At 38.0% G+C, this 18162-nt stretch overlaps 1 protein-coding gene across 4 annotated transcripts in view; it reads right to left on the reverse strand.

The window, feature by feature from the left end:
• Positions 1-3260: 3260 nt before the first annotated feature.
• The window catches only part of col12a1a (collagen, type XII, alpha 1a), a 54365-nt gene continuing 39463 nt past the window's right edge, over positions 3261-18162 (reverse strand). For 3 of the 4 annotated variants that reach the window (XM_053632138.1, XM_053632135.1, XM_053632137.1), the window contains 21 exons: positions 17439-17582; positions 17151-17315; positions 17019-17057; positions 16760-16898; positions 15898-16040; positions 15628-15737; positions 11494-11646; positions 10977-11054; positions 10385-10471; positions 9871-9924; positions 9533-9628; positions 9189-9242; positions 8737-8790; positions 8440-8493; positions 8069-8140; positions 7886-7921; positions 7728-7794; positions 7440-7622; positions 6785-6862; positions 5220-5390; positions 3261-4086 (listed from right to left, as the gene is read on the reverse strand). In XM_053632138.1, the coding sequence (XP_053488113.1) occupies positions 3935-4086; positions 5220-5390; positions 6785-6862; positions 7440-7622; positions 7728-7794; positions 7886-7921; positions 8069-8140; positions 8440-8493; positions 8737-8790; positions 9189-9242; positions 9533-9628; positions 9871-9924; positions 10385-10471; positions 10977-11054; positions 11494-11646; positions 15628-15737; positions 15898-16040; positions 16760-16898; positions 17019-17057; positions 17151-17315; positions 17439-17582 (2129 nt within the window). In that variant the 3' untranslated portion in view covers positions 3261-3934. Of the gene's footprint in view, positions 5025-5219; positions 5391-6784; positions 6863-7439; positions 7623-7727; positions 7795-7885; positions 7922-8068; positions 8141-8439; positions 8494-8736; positions 8791-9188; positions 9243-9532; positions 9629-9870; positions 9925-10384; positions 10472-10976; positions 11055-11493; positions 11647-15627; positions 15738-15897; positions 16041-16759; positions 16899-17018; positions 17058-17150; positions 17316-17438; positions 17583-18162 lie in introns of all 4 variants that reach the window. The other variant, XM_053632136.1, reaches the window with a different exon arrangement.

The raw sequence follows: 18162 nt of genomic DNA on the forward strand, positions 1-18162 counted from the left end.
CAAATCTATCTAGTACTAAATAAACTGGCAACTCACCAACCAACCAATATAATAATAATAATAATCCCCATCACTGATTACAGCTTGTAGAAGCCACTAGGACAGGTTTGATGCCGTAATGTCTCAGAAAGTGCTGAAATAGCGTAGCAAAAGAGCTACATATCATTCAAAGTAGACAGTTTGGAACAAAATTACTTTGTGAAGTCTCAACTTTATGGGCTGGTAAAATGTTGGAAAATAGCTCATATTAAACAGACGTAATTGATTGAGAGCACATGTTTCTGAGGGAACTTCAACAAAGACACAGACCTTTTTCACAGGCCTTTTTTCATTATCATATTTATTTTATTACCAAATTCAGTGTCCAACCCTGAAGATATGATGGAAAACAAATGTTCAGATGCATGTTTGTGTTATATACCCAGCAGTGGTTTGTGACCATAGATTTTGGTGTGGCAGGACAACATCATGCTTGACTTACAGTCCCCTCTGTATTGCATCTGCAAGTATTGCACCTGCAAGGCTAATTCCTTTGTTTTTGCTATATTGGGTTTGAGATCAAAAGATTATGAATATGAGATGATCGATCAGAATTTCAGCTTTTATTTCCTGATATTTACAACTGGATGCATTAAACAACTTAGAACATGGTTCTAAGAACCTTTTGTTTGAACCCAGAAATTGTTCAAGTGATCAAAAATAACGGAACATGTGACTGACAGGTGTTTCTTGTTGCCCAGGTGTACCTTGTTAGATTGGTTGTTTAAACAATTAATACCTCTGAATTTCTATTCTTGATATGAGCCCTGGGTTTCGCCAGCAAAGACTGCATTTGTTGTTAAAAAGGATAAACCTAAATAAAGACCAAAGAGCTGTCTATGGGAGAAAAGCAAGCCATTTTGAAGCTGGGAAAAGAGGGAAAAATTGATCATATACATTGCACATAGCCAGTGCAACAATTTGGAATGTCCTGGAAAAGAAATAAACCACTGGTGTACTGAGCAACAGTCACTGAATGGGTCGGCCAAGGGAAACAACAACAGCTGATGACAAAATCTTTGTGAGAGCTTTGAATAAAAACCCAAAACAACAATCAGTGACATCACCAACAACTTCCACAATGCAGGGGTGAAAGTATCACAATATGCCAGAGCCATATCTCCCTGCAGTTCTTGCCTGGTTTCCCACTGAAGTTAAGCAGGGTTGATTCTGCCCAGTACCTGGATATGAGACATCTTGGGGAAAACTAAGGTTGCTGCTGGAAGTGGTATTAGTGAGGCCAGCAGGGGGTGCTTACCCTGTGGTCTGTGTGGGGCCTTGTGACGTTAAACCGCGACCACTCTCTGTGGCCAATAAAAATCCCACTAAAATTAAAATTCCTCCATTCTCTATCATGGGCCCCCTAATAATCAAAATCTCTGAATTGGCTACATGACTCTCTCCTCTCCACTAATAGCTGGTGTGTGGTGGGTGTTCTGGCGCATTATGGCTGACATCGCATCATCCAGGTGGATGCTACACACTAGTGGTGGTTGAGGAGGTCCCCCCATACTATGTAAAGCGCTTTGAGTGTCTAGAAAAGCACTATATAAAATGTAATTGTAACTAACTACAGTCCACCATTCAAAAAAACAACTTCAAGGGCATAAATATGGAGGCCATACAACAAGATGCAAACCACTCATCAGCAGTAACAATTTGAAGACAAGAATGGAATTTGCAAAGAAATATGGCCACATGGAACCATGATTAACCTCAACCAAAGTGATGGTCAAAGTTTGTAGAAAGAAAGAATCAAGACAAAACATTCAAGCTCATTGGTTAAGCACAGTGGAGTTATCATGACTTGGGCTTGCATGGCTGTTCCTATTTTTTTGCTCACTCAATAATTTAGGTGATCTGCCACGAAAGGTTCTAAGTTGTTTAACACATCTAGATGTATACATAGGGAAATGAAAGCTGAAATTCTGATCTATCTTCTCATTTATTTTTTTTTTCAAACAGTGTACAGCAAAACAAAAGAATTGGCCTTGCCATTCTAATACTTTCAGATAAGACTGTATGCTATAGGCTATCTAGTGAATTTTTAGAGCTTTAACTCTGTAATAGGCAGCTGAGAGTTGACAACGTGCAGTCATCCAGCATACAGTCTAGCAGTATGTTTGAGGGCTTAAAGATACTTTTTTTTTTCCAACTGTGTTCGCTATAGTTGGCGTGATTCCCAAAGAGCAAATATCATTAACCAGAGTTGCCTGGTTTCAGCAAAATGTCCAGACAAACTCCTCTCAAAACCATGAGAAAGACCTCAGACTAGCCCAAATCCTCCACTTAAATTTTCAGTGAAGAAGTCCATTCTTATGTTCATAGAGTGCCCACATGTTGCTATTCCCATTTTTGACCAATAGATATAATAACTCTATAGAGCTCAAAAGGGATGTGAGCATGCTGACACATTTTTCTGTAACATTTAGAATGGTGAGTAAATCAATGAAATATACTGTATATCTTCAGATACTCAAAATAGATAAAGAGAATTTCAACAGAATTTAAAATATATTGACTGCAATTGAGGGCTTTATGAAGCTTGACAATAATCTATGATGGGGCTCTGCCCCATCTGCATCATATATTATCAATTTATACCAATGATATTAGCTTATATTACAACTCATTTTAAATGTGTTGAGCAAGATTATATAATTCTACACACAAAATAATTGTTCTGAAATTGTCAGTGTCCTTGATTAACTCACGAAATGCCTTTGATGGAATGTTTCAGTCTCATGAGAAGACATTCCACTGTCATGAATGAGGGAAGTGACTTCACCTGTATATTGCTGGTAATTGTATGCATTCATGTAAATAGATATTGAATAATTGCTAAATATGGTTTTGATGCACAAAACAGACTCTAGAACTGTGCCAGAGGTTTGCATGTTACTGTCCATACTGAATTAGTTTGTCCTTATGATATCCATGATCTGGCTTGAACATCAATAAATTCATCACAAGACTTGTAGTGAAAATAATTTGTGTGAATAACCTGTATCCCAAAACAAACTTTGACATGAATTCAGGAGCTGTATTCATGATTTTGTTCAGAAACCAAGCTATTTCATGGTCTAACAGAAATTGTGGGATTTTTTTCTATTTAACTTTGTGAAAATTTGTTTATTGTTTGCTTATACTTGTTTGCTTATACTTATACTGTGTCGGTAACTCTGTCGTTTCAGAAGAGATAGAACAGATCACTGACACACTTTAAACATTTTCAGTAGTTTTATTGAAAAATGCCTCTTCTGATTCAGAAATAAATAAGAAAATAAGGCTGTGAAATTCACAATGTGCAGTTAAAATGCAAATGAGCAATTCTATGAACATAGTCTTGCAACAAATTCCAACTGCGTTTAACATTGATATAAAAAGGAAAAAACTATATTCTGATCTTAAAATGTACTTACTAAATATACAGCACAGTCATGCAATTCTACCTTTGGTAAAAGAAATGAGCTGTGAGTTGGTATACAACAGATAAATATTTAGAATAATGAAACAAAAGCCAGGTTTAACAAGGTTTTGAGTACGAGTATGTAATTACAACCAAAAGCCTTCAGAGTTGTGAAGGAAGGCAAAAAAAAACTGCACTGTAAAAATTGAGTCTGAGAGATTTCATTTTGTGTGAGTCTCTACATCTTACCTTTGATGTACCAAATACTGATCTCATGGTTAGTGCATTAAACAGAGCCTCATATAAACATAAAATGAACTTAAGTTACAATCACAAAAAAATTGGGGGGTGAGCATGTTTTGCAATGATGGGTTGAAGATCAACCTTACATCTACTTTGTTAAATTTGAACATGAAGACTGATCCAACGCATTTAGTTTTGAATGTCCTTCATGTGAATAAAATATAAAGATACTTCTTCATTGGTTTATGTTTTTATCCTTTTAGTTCCCTCTGTTGATAGCGATCGCTTCCCACGCTGATTTCGTAAACCTGGGGACTGAATCTCTGTCACAGTATCTTCTGATGGTTCCTCAGGGATTGGCACTACCTGGGGTTCAGGCTCAGGCTGGTAGGGGCCTGGTTGGAAATATTATTCGGCCAATGGAAAATATGCATTGTGGGTTTTAGTAACTACTATGTGGAGTTAAATGGAAAAAGTTATCTTGAAGCTGAGACGTGAGTACAGTCATTGCTGCTTCTATACCATGAGTCTAAATCTAACACCTGGTATAGAAAAAAGAAAAACTAGAAATTATAAATTCAAGTGGTCACATCACGTAAAATAGACTACCACTAGCTGTGAGCTACCTATGCTGTGAGCTACCTTTGTTACAGCACATCGAGGTATTATAGCATAAGATAAATCACAATAAAAAGACTCATTTGTAAATACAGCATTCTGCAAACAAAACCAAGAAAATGATGGCTCCGAAAAGCACATGCTATATTATTAACCTGAGCGGAGGCTGTATTCACCAATTAAAGCAATGTAAGAAAATAATAACAAAATAAAATATATAAGGTTATGTTGGCAGTCAGTAAGAAGCAAGCTAAGAGGCACAAGCTTGATGAGAGATATTAACCCATTTTAGAATACTGTGTAACTAAAATTAATTTACATTGTTTATATACAAATACCTCATCTGTTATTATCACTGCTGAACTCAGCTATACTCATCATGGTTAGTAGTTTTACATGCTTCTTCCTTAAAAGGAAGCTCACTCTTGCTGTTTCCTGCTTTGGAGTTCAAGATGCAACCAGGCCACAGGTATGTAGCCATCACTGTCACCTGCCTGATAAGAGTAGCAGTGCGCTGGTGTTAGTGGCAGTCCAGTCCAGTCTTTGGTTTGATTTGGTTTTAGAGTTGGTGTGCAAATGTTCATTAATCAAATCCATGGTTGTTATCCTTAAAAGCTTATTAGAAAGTGCGCTGATCTCTCAGACACAGGTTTGTTTTTTCAGGATGTCAATGCTTAAGGAGGACACGCAGCATACTATGCATACTATGCAAAACCTGAAAGGGGTTAAAGATGGTGTTAGTGCAAAGATACTGTTTGTTTGTTTGTTTTTGTGTGAAATAAACAACACACATGCCATTCTCTAATTATTCAGTCATGTTTCAAACAGTTAGCCAACTATGGTTTTTCTGTTAAAGACAATTAATGCATGCTAAATGCTCAGCTCTATTCCCTGTAACTGGCACACTTACCCTGGTATCCTCCTCCATTGTATGGAATTCCGACACACTGAGAGGAATCGCAATAACCTGGAGGTCCTGGTGGTCCTCTGATACCTGGAGAACCTGAGCGTCCTGATGGCCCACGTGGCCCATCTGAGCCTGCAGGTCCGGGAGGGCCAGTCTGGGATAAGCCTGGTGGTCCTGAAGGAAAGCAAAAAGCAGAAAACCATCAGAGACCCACTGACATCATACTTAAAATTCAACTGGAAGGGGAAGGGGGAAACTGGTTTCTAGCACTATAATTTAAATATTTTGACTGCTCAATTAAAATGGAGCAAGGGTGGGCAATCTCCAAGGATCTCCCCCCTTACTCCTTTCTGTCTAGACAGTGCAAAACCATGTTTGGAATGATTTCAGCCCCCACTTTCGTCTGAAGTCAGCACATGTGTCAATGAGGCCCCCTGAGAAAACACTTCCTGTAACAGCTTGATTGTGACCCTTTGCAAAGGTGAGAGTTGGGCTTCTGTCCTACTTCATTTATGGAGAGTTAGTTTGGCTGGATTTGTGCAAGAGGCTTTAGAGGATTGCCAGACATTTGCATTATTTTTTGTCTTTCAGTGATAGAAAACTTGGGATCCTGAAAAGTACATAGACAGGGTGACTATGTAGGCTAAGCTACCTCAGGGCCCAAATGTCCTATTAGATCACTAGATGCTAAATCATATTTGAGTTAGAGATTAATTGCTACAATTAAGCTTTATTTGTTTGTTTGTTTGATTCAGCATTAGCACAAGCACGTCTACATCACGTCACAGCAAATTTTCCAATTACGATATCATTATAGGTTCATAAAATGTTTATGTTTAGTCATATTATCATTTTTAAGTCATAAAAATGACATAATACTAAAAACAGTGGCCTGCTTTTATTTTGTGCTTTTCATGCAAGTCCAGATCCCCTGCTACTGATTAATACAATAAAAGTCTGCCTCGAGCTGTGTTTGAGAACATCTGTGTGGCCCTCTCAGGCAAGACTGACATAAATTTAAAAAAGAAAATGTTTTTCTGGAAATACTTTGATTACATAGCAGAAAAAAATTACGATGCACAGCTGGCCAAATTGAGGTTCATACGGTATAACTAAGTAAATCTCAGTCCTTCACATTCAGCGCCATCCTTGAGCTAGACTGCTTTGAAACAAGCAGACAATTTCAACTCCCTAAGGGAGAATCATGATAGAGGCTAAATGTACACCATCAGCCACCGACACTGAAGAATGGTTCTCATAGAGATCAGTGAGTAACTAGAGAACTATGTCCAGTTACGTTTGAACTGAGAACAGGCATGTGGCCTTATTTCCATTCCAGATATATGGTGTAGAATTGGCACTGAATATTTTGTAAAGGTAAAAGCATTAAACCTGTTGGGTTTATTTACTTCTGTTAGCTCCACACGTACTAGCCCAGCTAGTTGATTTTGGGTGGTGAAATCATGTATCTTGAGGAAAGGGGATTTAAGTACTAATATAAATACTATGAAGTATCTCTTTTCAAAAATGGCATAGGAAATGATGCATTTTGTTCGCTGTATACCCACCAGGTGGTCCAGGTGATCCTCTCTGTCCCCGAGTGCCAGTACCTGGAGTGCCTCTCTCACCCTTCTCTCCTGGCGGCCCTGCAGTGTTGGAGGTCAGAAAAGATTCAACCAAAGATTTTCACAAAAAGCAAATAAATTAACATGCATAGGAAAGGCACATTAACATGGACTGTATTAAGACAAAGTGGAGAATTTCTCTCCACTATGAATGGAGAGAAATTCTATGCATCTATTAGTTCAATTAAAACCAGACTAGATGCTGCAAATCTAAATCTAATTTTACTTTCTACCCACCAACATTACCTAAGGAGAGCAAGTCTCTACATGTTAGATTTTTTCTTTCACTTTTATACCACATGCAATATTTTACTGAGTAATAAATCTATAAATGCCCAAAATCCTCTCCAGCCACTGGACATTGCATTTACTTAACCACAACTCGACAGTAATGAATGGCATTTCTCCAGACATTTAAATGTACTTTGCACAACAAGAACACAGAAACTTAATGGCCCCTATCCTTTTATGGTCCCTAAACCTCACAAGTGCTGTAACTCACAAACAGCTCCCATCACCGCAAATGTAAAGATTACATACATAAAGAATGTCATTACAGAAGAGAACCTTCCATCAATCTGCATAATAATGAAAGTACCTATTTCGCCCTGAGGCCCTGGTAAACCTGTGCTTCCAGGGAAACCATTGCGTCCGGTTTGACCTGGTTCTCCACGAGGTCCCTGGTTCCCAGGAGGGCCTGGAGGCCCAGCAGGACCAGGATTGTTGCTGCGGTATCCAGTGGGGATCTGGTTGAACATCGTGTCAATTCTGCTCATTTGTCCTATGGAAAAATTAAGCATTCGTCATTATAGTAAAAAATTCCAACATAATGTTGCTGTTTCATCAATAAAACTGTTCAAAGGAGCTTAACAGAGTCACAACTTACTGTTAACTAGCTGCTCACAGACTTGTCTTGCAATGGATCTCATCATGTTTTGGGAAGTAGCATCTCCCTACAGAACAGAAGCCAAGCAAAATAAATAGAAATGCCTCATTGTGCTCAAACATCTGTTTTCTGTTGATATAAGTGACACCAACACATACCCTCTCACCCTTTTCTCCTTTAATGCCAGCGGTTCCCTGTAATTGATATGATTTACAACAGTCAATGAGGTGCACAATAATATTAGCTAGATATAGATATAAGACTAGTTTTGCTCCTCTGATTGAATCAAAGGCATGAAGAATTCATCTCATTATATACATTCCATCAGAACCTATACATACCGGAAGTCCTGGCTCTCCAGCATTCCCTGGTTTACCAGTAAGTCCTGGAATTCCAGGGTTTCCTGGGTTTCCCTAAAAAGATTTTTAAAAAAGTCTACTCATATTCATGTGTATACATTAATAGATACTGAATATCCCAGCATAGAGCAAAGAGAGATTTATACAAAATACAGTGTACAAATATGTAATTCATACTTCTGCTTAGTATGCACAAACATAAGATAGGTTGACCCAATACAGGGTGCGAGAACCTTCAGTCTTCGTAATATGTAAATGGAGATCTGGCACACTTGTAATTGCAATAGACTGAAATAATTGGATTAAGAGGGAGAATCTGTACACAAAAAAAACAAAGCCTTGATATTACACACCAGTTGTCCTGGTGGGCCTCTAGGCCCAGATGGGCCTTCAGGTCCCGGTTGTCCCTGTGCAAAAACCAAAGACCATCATAAACTGTGTAACATGAGCATGGAAACACCTCAGGGAAGAGATAATCCAAATCAAAGAAATGTTTAAACATGTCACAGAGAAAAGCCCAAGATAGCAGTCCAAGTTTAGTGAGAGCAGACATAGCAGAACCTATGCTGGATATGTAATATAAAACAAAGCACTCAAAAATAATCTGTGTATTAAGCAGCAAATGGGCCTTCAGCTTAAAAGACTCTTACCCTTGCTCCAGATGGCCCAACAGGACCGATAGGACCTGGAGCACCGACAGAGCCCTGGAAAAGGATGAAGAATAAACATTGAAAAAATAGTTCCATGCAACAGACTGCAGGCTTAAACCCATAATTCACAATTTTAATGTGTTGATATTTCTTCATATGAGCTTCATTAACAAAACTGTAAAAACTAGTAACTGTAACAAACATGCACCATAACAACACATTATGGTTTCTTTATTAACATGTATATTGAAAGTGACATACAATTTATTCAGCGCTGTTGAGTATATATCAACGCTTCCTAATGTACCATGTAAACTTGTGTTATCAATCTTTAAGGGCTTCCCCAGAGGGAGAATCCAAAAAACCCTTGAAGCTGGTAAATGGAACTCTTTTTTTTTTTTTAAAGAGTGAAGACCAAAAATCAAATGGGCAAAATAGACAGAAAAACTTACTCTCAGGCCAGGTATCCCAGGGTCACCAGGATCTCCTTTTGGTCCAGGCCGTCCCTGATAAATTACAAAAGAATAAATGTACTTTAACTCTGTAACAATACCTTTGCTCCACTGAATTACAAACCCCACAGTTCAAAGGGGAGACAGCTGAAAGAGCAAATGAGTGATGCCTTTGTTAAAATAAATGGGTCTGTAGTTCTAATCAAACATCAGGCCCAGGCAATACAATTCAGCACCTAGTATCATATATTCAATCTGCCTGAGAGATAAATGAAACGGGGGGGGGGGTGAATAAGTACAAAAAGTCAGTCTGAACAAACATCAGAATTGTTTGTATAACCTACTGGTTCTCCAGGAAGAGATATTCCATTAGGGCCTTGTGGACCTGGTGGTCCCATTTGTCCTGGGGGGCCCTGCTCTCCACGTGGGCCCATTGGACCCTGGGTGGAGAAAAGAGATATATTGACTCGCCATATTAATCAGATGTTTTTACTGTCCCACACAGGGTAAGATTACCACCTGTGCTATCTTGGTTATGTTTAAAAGACCTACACAGCCTACACAAATCAGTAAGGATTGGGTTTGTTAAGAGATTAACTTAGTAGGAATTGATTGTTTTCAGTGGTATTTGGTTTAGGACCAGGAAAATGGTTAAAAAACACTAAGAAGAAAATGTGTTTACCGCAGAACCGGTCTCTCCTCGATCGCCACGTGGGCCTTTTGTACCAGGACTGCCCTGGGAAAACAGAAAACAGCCAGGTTCCTTAACTGAACAGCAGAGGATTTGAGCACTAAACCATATTGTCAGGAGGCCTTTTTAGAGCTAATATGCTGCCCAGTTTGCATTCTCAAAGTCATTACTGCAGGTTTGCAGAATTTTTTTTGCTGTTTTTTTTCAGGTTTGGCTCGCAGCACCTCTCCTGATACATCTGTAAGCCGCCAGCTGCTAACCCACGCTGTGATGCATGCTTATAAATATCACCATACACCTTGACTTGTGTCCAAGCACAATAACACAAAGAGGGGTTCCTTGTTTTATACCCCAGGACTTAATGCAAAAATCAGAGAATACAATTACAGTATGGGCATTCCTGAAATGCTACACCTCTCTGCCTTCAGCATCAGAGGTTAAATTAGCAGCAGTAGCACAATGACTTTCAGGACTGGGCAATGAAACATGAATATAATGGGTTTACCGAAGGGCCAGAAGGTCCCGGAGGCCCTATGCTATCCTGAGCACAAGTGCAGGAGTGGGGAAGTGCTGGACATTTTGCTTCATCTCTCTGAAAAAGAAGGAATGAGAAATGCAGATAGTGCAGTTTCAATCATGTTCTAAGCATAAATAAGAAAAAGAGAACTTCATATAGAAACATCAGTAAGTTCACAAACTAAACTGCATTGTTTGCAATGAAAATAAATGTGCAAAGGTTAATGTACTACAAAATTATGAGATGTAGACCGGCAGTATTTTATTAATTTTTTTAAAGCTGCAATTGCCATTTTAGCAGATGCAACAGACTACAGAAGCATTTCATTTTATTTGCTATGGCACACTGTACAATAAACCCAAAATAACTTTACTGACAATAACATCTACACAAATGCAGTCATTTACAGCATTTGCATGATATAAAAATAAAACTCTCCATTTCCCTAAATAGAGTCTGTTGCAGGTTTACTGACCCTGAAGTATAAGAACTACAGCAACATTCAAACTGCAAATAGATATACAAGACAGAGAAAGGAGCAATCCTCTTCATGGATAATCGATATTATGTATCCTCTTACTGTTGCTGGCAGGTCACAGCATTTGTCTCGACTTGTCCATCCCAAGCTGCAGACAATATCAAACATCTGGAGCTGGAACTACAAGAAAGAAAAAAAGAGAACAGGAACGGATGTTACAGATGGCTTCCATTGAGCTCCAGGGTTTAGGAACAAAAAAACATGCCCACATGCACATCACCCACAGTGTGTTGGAAAAGAACACAAATGAGCACAGAGCAGCTCAGCCATCAATATAAACTGCTCCATTTGCAAGATCTTGCTTAGCCTCACTATAAAAATAGCAGGAGAATAGGACTGTAGAACTGAGAGACTGACTGTGTTTTATTATATTCTTAACCATTCCACATGTGATGACTTACATAGAAAGTGTAATAATTCCACAGTCTACAAGGGGATAATTGTACTTTCATGGAATTCTCTTATTTTATCATATTTTCAGCAAAAAGAAGACATGTGGCTTAACTATCACAGTGATTTTGCACAGAGCTGTATTAAGTATTGTGTATCTTGTACTTACTGTTGCTGATTGTCTCCTCATACCACCAGCCATTTTACCAAGAACTTCATAGCCATCTTTGGAGATGTTGCCAGACTCTTTGATTGGTTTCTCTTCAACCTCTTGGCAATCAATGTTCAGCTTGATGTTTTTCGGTGAAATAGTGATGTGAAGCTGCAATGTATGATAGTGCAATTCAGCAAAGTACTTTTTTTTTTGTGCAAATGCTGAATATTCCATTATAGAGACAACAGTCTGGGGGTCAGTTTTAATTTTTAATGCCACCCTTACAGATCTAGGTCAAAATGTGAAAGCACTACCCTTGACCTTCTTGTAAAGAACTTAGAAATACTACAGTAATATTAAAGTAAGTAAAATCCTGCCAACAACTGTATTTCCAATAGTGTTTTCTCCTTAACATATAATCATGTTAATAATATGTTATTCTCTGACATGAAACATTGCACAAGTGTTAAAAAAAATGACAGAGAAATGCTGTCCTCAGCATTAGTTATAAACTAAAAGGTTTAGCAGCTGCTATTTTCCTGTTGCATGTACAATACTTGAGAGTTCCCATGCACTCTAATTTTCCAGATGCTTTTCTCCATACTGTTCTTGAGGTGTTCTTAAGGGTTTTTTTTTTTTTATTCTTTAAACATTTACTGTCAAGCACAGCAGAACCACATCTTGATATTATGCCTTTTTTCCCCCATTCTGTGGCTGGCCATCAAACACAACTTTCTTATACCACTACATTTTTCAGTTAAAAAGGCTGGCAAGCATCAAACCAGATTAAATTCTTAATTTGCATCAAACAACACCAAGCCACAAAGTTAGGTCATAGATCTTGGCAACACATGCTATATTACAGCAATCATCTTTGGCAAGCAAACCCACTATTTGAATGCCCACTAGGAGAATGGTCTGAGGTTGGAGTTTGGATGTAAGCATCATTATGCACTATGAATGTAAGTCTTTTTACTATATATATGTATATATTTATTTATATTTCATTATTATTAAATGCATAGAAAGAAAGCCTTTTAATCTTTCAGATAAAGCTTTTTGAATGGACCAAATTACTGTTTAAATGTAGACTGTAATCACACTCTTGGTACTGCTTTATACTATGTAGCAATAATTCCTCCCCCACCCCTTCCCTGCTACTGTGGGCATCTGCTTCAATGCAGCATGTGGTTTCATTTTGACTTTCTGCTGTTCTCTTTCATTCTGACTCCCCTGTCAGTGCTCCATAAGCCCTATCTGCCTCCATTTCATGATTGCTGGTCTGGCTGCCTGCTTTATCCCTCCATCTTCTAACTTTCATTCAAAGTGAAATAACAAACCCTGTATCGACCACCTATCATCAAATCAATTCCCCCTCAACAAGGAGTTCAACAAAAAGCTTGTATTTCCTTTGTTTGTGTAAGTGGTTTCACAAGTCATTAAACTCACTGGTAAGTTAATATAAGCAGAGGGATTTATAAAAGGGCACTGAATGGAATAGAAGAGAACTGTTCCTTGCTTTCTGGTATTGGACATGGTTAATCAGAAGGGGGCCTTTTAAAGCTTATTTGATGGCTCTCTGTCTCTCATTGCTTATTTTAAAAAGAATGTGAATGCTGGACCAGTTTGTAAACCAGCTCAATGAATGGAAAATTGGAATCTCACTGAAGATAATAGTGAGGCAATTGTAAGATTCTGCTGGGAAACCACACATCCAACCTCTGAAGCTGCTCAATTCAAGAAACGTGAAAACTAGCAGCAACAGAGTCCAATATCTGAGCAGTGAATTGTTCTAGTCCTGTGGAAAATGTCAACCCAGCATTGGTTTGGCTTTGGCCAAAAACTACACGCCTGCAGTAAAACCTGCTGGCTTAAGAACAAGAGAGACCCTAAAAACTTCCCTAAAGATTTCAGTGGAGAAAAAGGTCATGAGAATAAGAACAGTCTTGCAAATATCATCACCAGGAGGTTTAACCATACACCCACCACAGTTACACTGTTAAGTACTGTGTTACTCCGCCATAAAATAGCCTGACATGTCCTGTGTGTAATTTATACATCACACCCTTTACAATTTACTAGCATATTTGCAAATTGCAAATGGGAAAATAGTGCCATAACATTAGCTCCAACAGGATATTTCCCCGTTACCTAGGACTGTAAATGAAGCAAGCATTTAATTCATTTTACAGACATACTATGCTTTTGCCACAACCAAGAGGCTTTCCTGCTGTTTAACCAATCTGCAATCTTTTAAATACTAAATACAGGCATCTCACAAGATGATTTCTGTAGTAATACAGGGATTTCACATGATTAAATCTCTATGTAACAGTCGCTTCCAAAATCCAGGAAAGTCACTAAATACACAGTAATCCACAGTAGAAAATCACAGGGCTCTGGTACTAGCAGTAGATCACAGCCTGCTAACCCACAACTAAGTCCCAATCTAGACTTGAATCAGACATTACAAGTTCAGAGGTTGTAGGAGGGACTGTAATACAGGAATTTAGCCTACCACTCAGGGAATAACATCAATTAAAAATACACTTACTGAGCATTTTATTAGGAACACCTGTAAATCTACTTATTCATGTAATTATCTAATCAGTCAATCATGTAGCAGCAGTGCAATGCATAAAATCATGCATATACGGGCCAGCAGCTTCGGGCAATGTTCACATCAACCGTCAGAATGGGGAAAAATGTGATATCAGTGTTTTTGACTGGTGACACACAGGCAGGTTTTAAAATTTCCATAACGGCTGATCTCTTGGGATTTTCACACACAACAGTCTCTAGAGTTTACTGACAGAAACTCTACAGTAACTCAGATAACCACAACTTTTGCTACAGTTGTGGTGAGCAAAAAAGCATCTCAGAATGCACAGCACAACGGACCTTGAAGTGGATGGGCTACAACAGCAGAAGAGTAGAAGACCACTTTGGGTTTTCAATTCTGTCAGCCAAGAACAGAAAGCTGAGGTTGCGTTGAGCACAGGCTCACCAAAATGTGACAGTTGAAGACTGGAAAAAACGTAGCCTGGTCTGATGAATCTCAAATTCTGCTGAGGCACACAGATGGTAGAGTCAGAATTTGGTACCAACAGCATGAATCCATGGACCCAACCTGCCTTGTGTCAACAGTCCAGGAAGTGTCGTGGAGGTGGCGTAATGGTGTGGGGAATGTTTTCTTGGCAGACTTTGGGGCATTAATACCAATCAATCATCACTTGAATTCCACAGCCTATTTGATTATTATTGCTGACCAAGTGCATCCCTTCATGGGCACACTTTACCCATCTTCTAATAACTACTTCCAGCATGATACTGCACCATGTCACAAAGCAAAAGTCATCTCAAACTGGTTTCATGAACATGACAATGAGTTCAATGTTCTTCAGTGGCCTTCCCAGTCCCCGGATCTGAATCCAACAGAACACATTTGGGATGTGGTAGAACGGGAAATTTGCAGCAGGAAAGTGCACCTGAAAAAACTTAAGGAACTGTGTGATGCAATCATGTCAACATGGACCAGAATCTCAAATGGATGTTTCCAAGGTCTTGTGGAATCCATGCCATGAAGAACTGAGGCTGTTTTGAGAGCAAATGGAGGCCCTACCCAGTAATATTATAATGTTCTTAATAAAGTGCTCTTTGAGTGTACGGTTTATAAAGAATTACATTAAATGTCCAGACTGAATACTTTTTCCATTGGTCCTTAAAATTGATTTTAGTGATCGAAATTTTGGGGGGCATATGGAATTCTTTTTTTTACATCCTATCCATCATAGTTATACACCTTTATTTTAATAATGTGAATAATAATAAAAAATAATAAATAGTAAACTGTTTAAATCATGCCATAAAATCAATGCCTTCTGAAGGGCTAAGAATATCATAAAACCTACAAAATGTAACAATACTAAATAAACAAAAAAAAATTTAAATTAATTAATATTTTAAGATTTTTATTGTTCTTGAAATTATTGGATACAATAAGACCTAATTCAAGTATGCTGATGCTGTCTAGTTTTCCATTACACTGTGTGAAAGACACAATGATTTATAGTAATTACTGCATTTTCAATTTTCAATGTTGTTCTCATGTAAAACACTGTCAACAATCTGATATAAAATAGCTCCTACCTTGTGGAAGCTTCCATGAAAGATCCTCTTAACTTTTTCATTATCAAAGGTAACTTTCTGGAGCTCGCCTCTAGTATCCTTGTTGTAGAATGTGATGACTTTGCTGGAAGCTGAAAACAGAAAAGTAAAGGCTTGGACAGATAGTCCTGCTCTAGATGCCTAGACAGACATAATAGTAAAGATAATATAAAAACGTATATAAAGATGTAGGAAGGCTTTGCCAGGTATCAACAGACATGCAATATAATGAATGAAGAAAGTGGCACTTACGGTTAAGAGTAAGACCAACTTCAGGGTTGTTACTGCTATCTGAGATCTGCCACAAGTCAAATGCATCCTTGGGGGAATCAGGGAGCAACCGGAAGAGAAGTATGAGGGTGTATGATGGAGGCAGTCCATCTGGATGGATTTCCCTTGAAAGGAAACAAAAGAATATGACAAAATCTCAGGAAATCCTAAATAAATAAATAAATAAATAAATACTTAAGATGAAGACCAAATTCTTCATGATGCTACATTGTAAAATTGTAACTGTTAAACCTGTGAGCATATTATCATTTCATGGAATGCACAATGTCAGCTGATTATTAAACGAAAACAGGATGCTATGTAAAGTCTCGTCTCTGGCTGTAGTGGATCTGCCACAAATCTGAGTAGGGAAAATGGAAAATATGTCCCACACTATCTTCCCACCAAGAAAGGGGAAAAAAGGCTCCTTAAATAACATACAACATATTGAAAGTATTATCCAATTATCATCTAAAATTGCATAGTTGTCTACCCACTCACAAACACCAATTATTATGGACAAATTAATGTATCAAGCTTTGGCCAGGAACCTGGAGCAGCTTCATAAATACCTAAAGGTTTTTAATAGACTCAGTAAACATTACTTCCTTACCTCTGGGTTTCTAGATTGCTCCCACCATGATACATTTAGTATGGTTGATAATGTGATGATTTTATATGCATGCAGTATTTCTTTTCTCCACCTTATTTCCATATTTCCAGCAGCTACAAAGACTTTTGAAAAGCTACAAAAACTTTGAAGATTGTTAAAATAACAGTGGTTACTTGGGAACCGTTACAGCATGCAAGAGAAGCAAATGCACACAGTTCACAGAGCTCATACTTTGTTGGTTGGGAGATGAATGCATCCTTATGAAGTCGGTAGGACATGAAACTGTTGAAAGTGCCCGGATCCATTGACACTCCGTTCATGGCAGCGAAGCTTCGGTCAGTGATGTTGAAGGCTTCAAGCATCCTAAAGCCTGAATAAAAGAAGGTTAAAAACAAAGAATAAACACTAACTCACCAAAAGTACCTTGGTGTTCAATAGCAGTATATGATTCTTCATAATTATCAGTAAGAATATAATGACAAAGTTGTACCTGGTGATGTGAATCCATCCAGATAAATCAAAGGACATGCTATAAGAAGAGAAAATACCCAAAACACCATTGTCAGGTCATTCTAATAAGAAAATAAATGAAAACAAAAACGCATCTTAAAAAGTGTCATACTTGATGTTGCTGTTTCACAGATGACTGTAATGAGGTTATCTTGTATCTTTGCGAATGCATCATAATCATCAACCACAAAGATATGTCTTTCGCTCGGCTTGCTTCCGATATTCCTCAGTTCGGTCATGTCCACATCTGCGACACCTACAACAAACACGCTAAATCCTACAGGGAGAGAAGACAGCATTAGCTTCAGAATCTCTTTCACTTGAACTTTCCTTACTACGTTCTAAAAATAGAATCCCACTGGCAGGTTGTACAATGTTGGTAACACATCTATGCACTTACCGGATAGTTGCAGTTTGGCAGCACTCTTCTTAACATCATCCTGAGAGCGGCCATCAGTCACGACCACAAGAACCTTTGGAACGTTCCTCCTCATACCACTGTCTGAGGTGAAGACTTTCTCTCCCACATGCTTTAGAGCAGCGCCTGAAACAAACACAGCCCAGTTTTCTTATAAAAAGCTTAATAAGTCATAGCACTGAGAACGACAACATACTGTAGGTATGTGAATCGATAAATTAGGATAATTGTATGGGAACCCATCATACGCATCAAATGAAAATTTCTGTCTAAATTCTAACCCGAAAATACTGAATCCAAAACGTGCCAGACAATGATAAAATGCATTAATTTAATTGTAAATTTTGTCCATGCTTTCAATGTTACTTAATCAAAAAAATACAAAACTCATTAAATCTAATTATTTTCAGAAAAAGAGGCACAAAGTGTTGTGAAACTCATGAGAAATTCACACAAATTTGAATAGTTTGGGCAGTGTGCTTGGATTTAATTCGATTTCACACAAATAAAGCTGTCAGAAAAAGGTATGAGCTCTCCTAAGCTTTAACTTTTCAAACAACAATCCTGCAAATGACTATACATTTAAAAATATGTGAACAATGCTGACCAAGATTATAAAAACATATAAGCAGACAACAAAGGTTATGTCACTCCCATTAAATATTGAAATGCTTCGCAGTACATTTCAGTTATTGTTGGGAAGTGT

The sequence above is a fragment of the Ictalurus furcatus genome, chromosome 9, assembly GCF_023375685.1.
Source record: "Ictalurus furcatus strain D&B chromosome 9, Billie_1.0, whole genome shotgun sequence".
Lineage (NCBI taxonomy): Eukaryota > Metazoa > Chordata > Actinopteri > Siluriformes > Ictaluridae > Ictalurus > Ictalurus furcatus.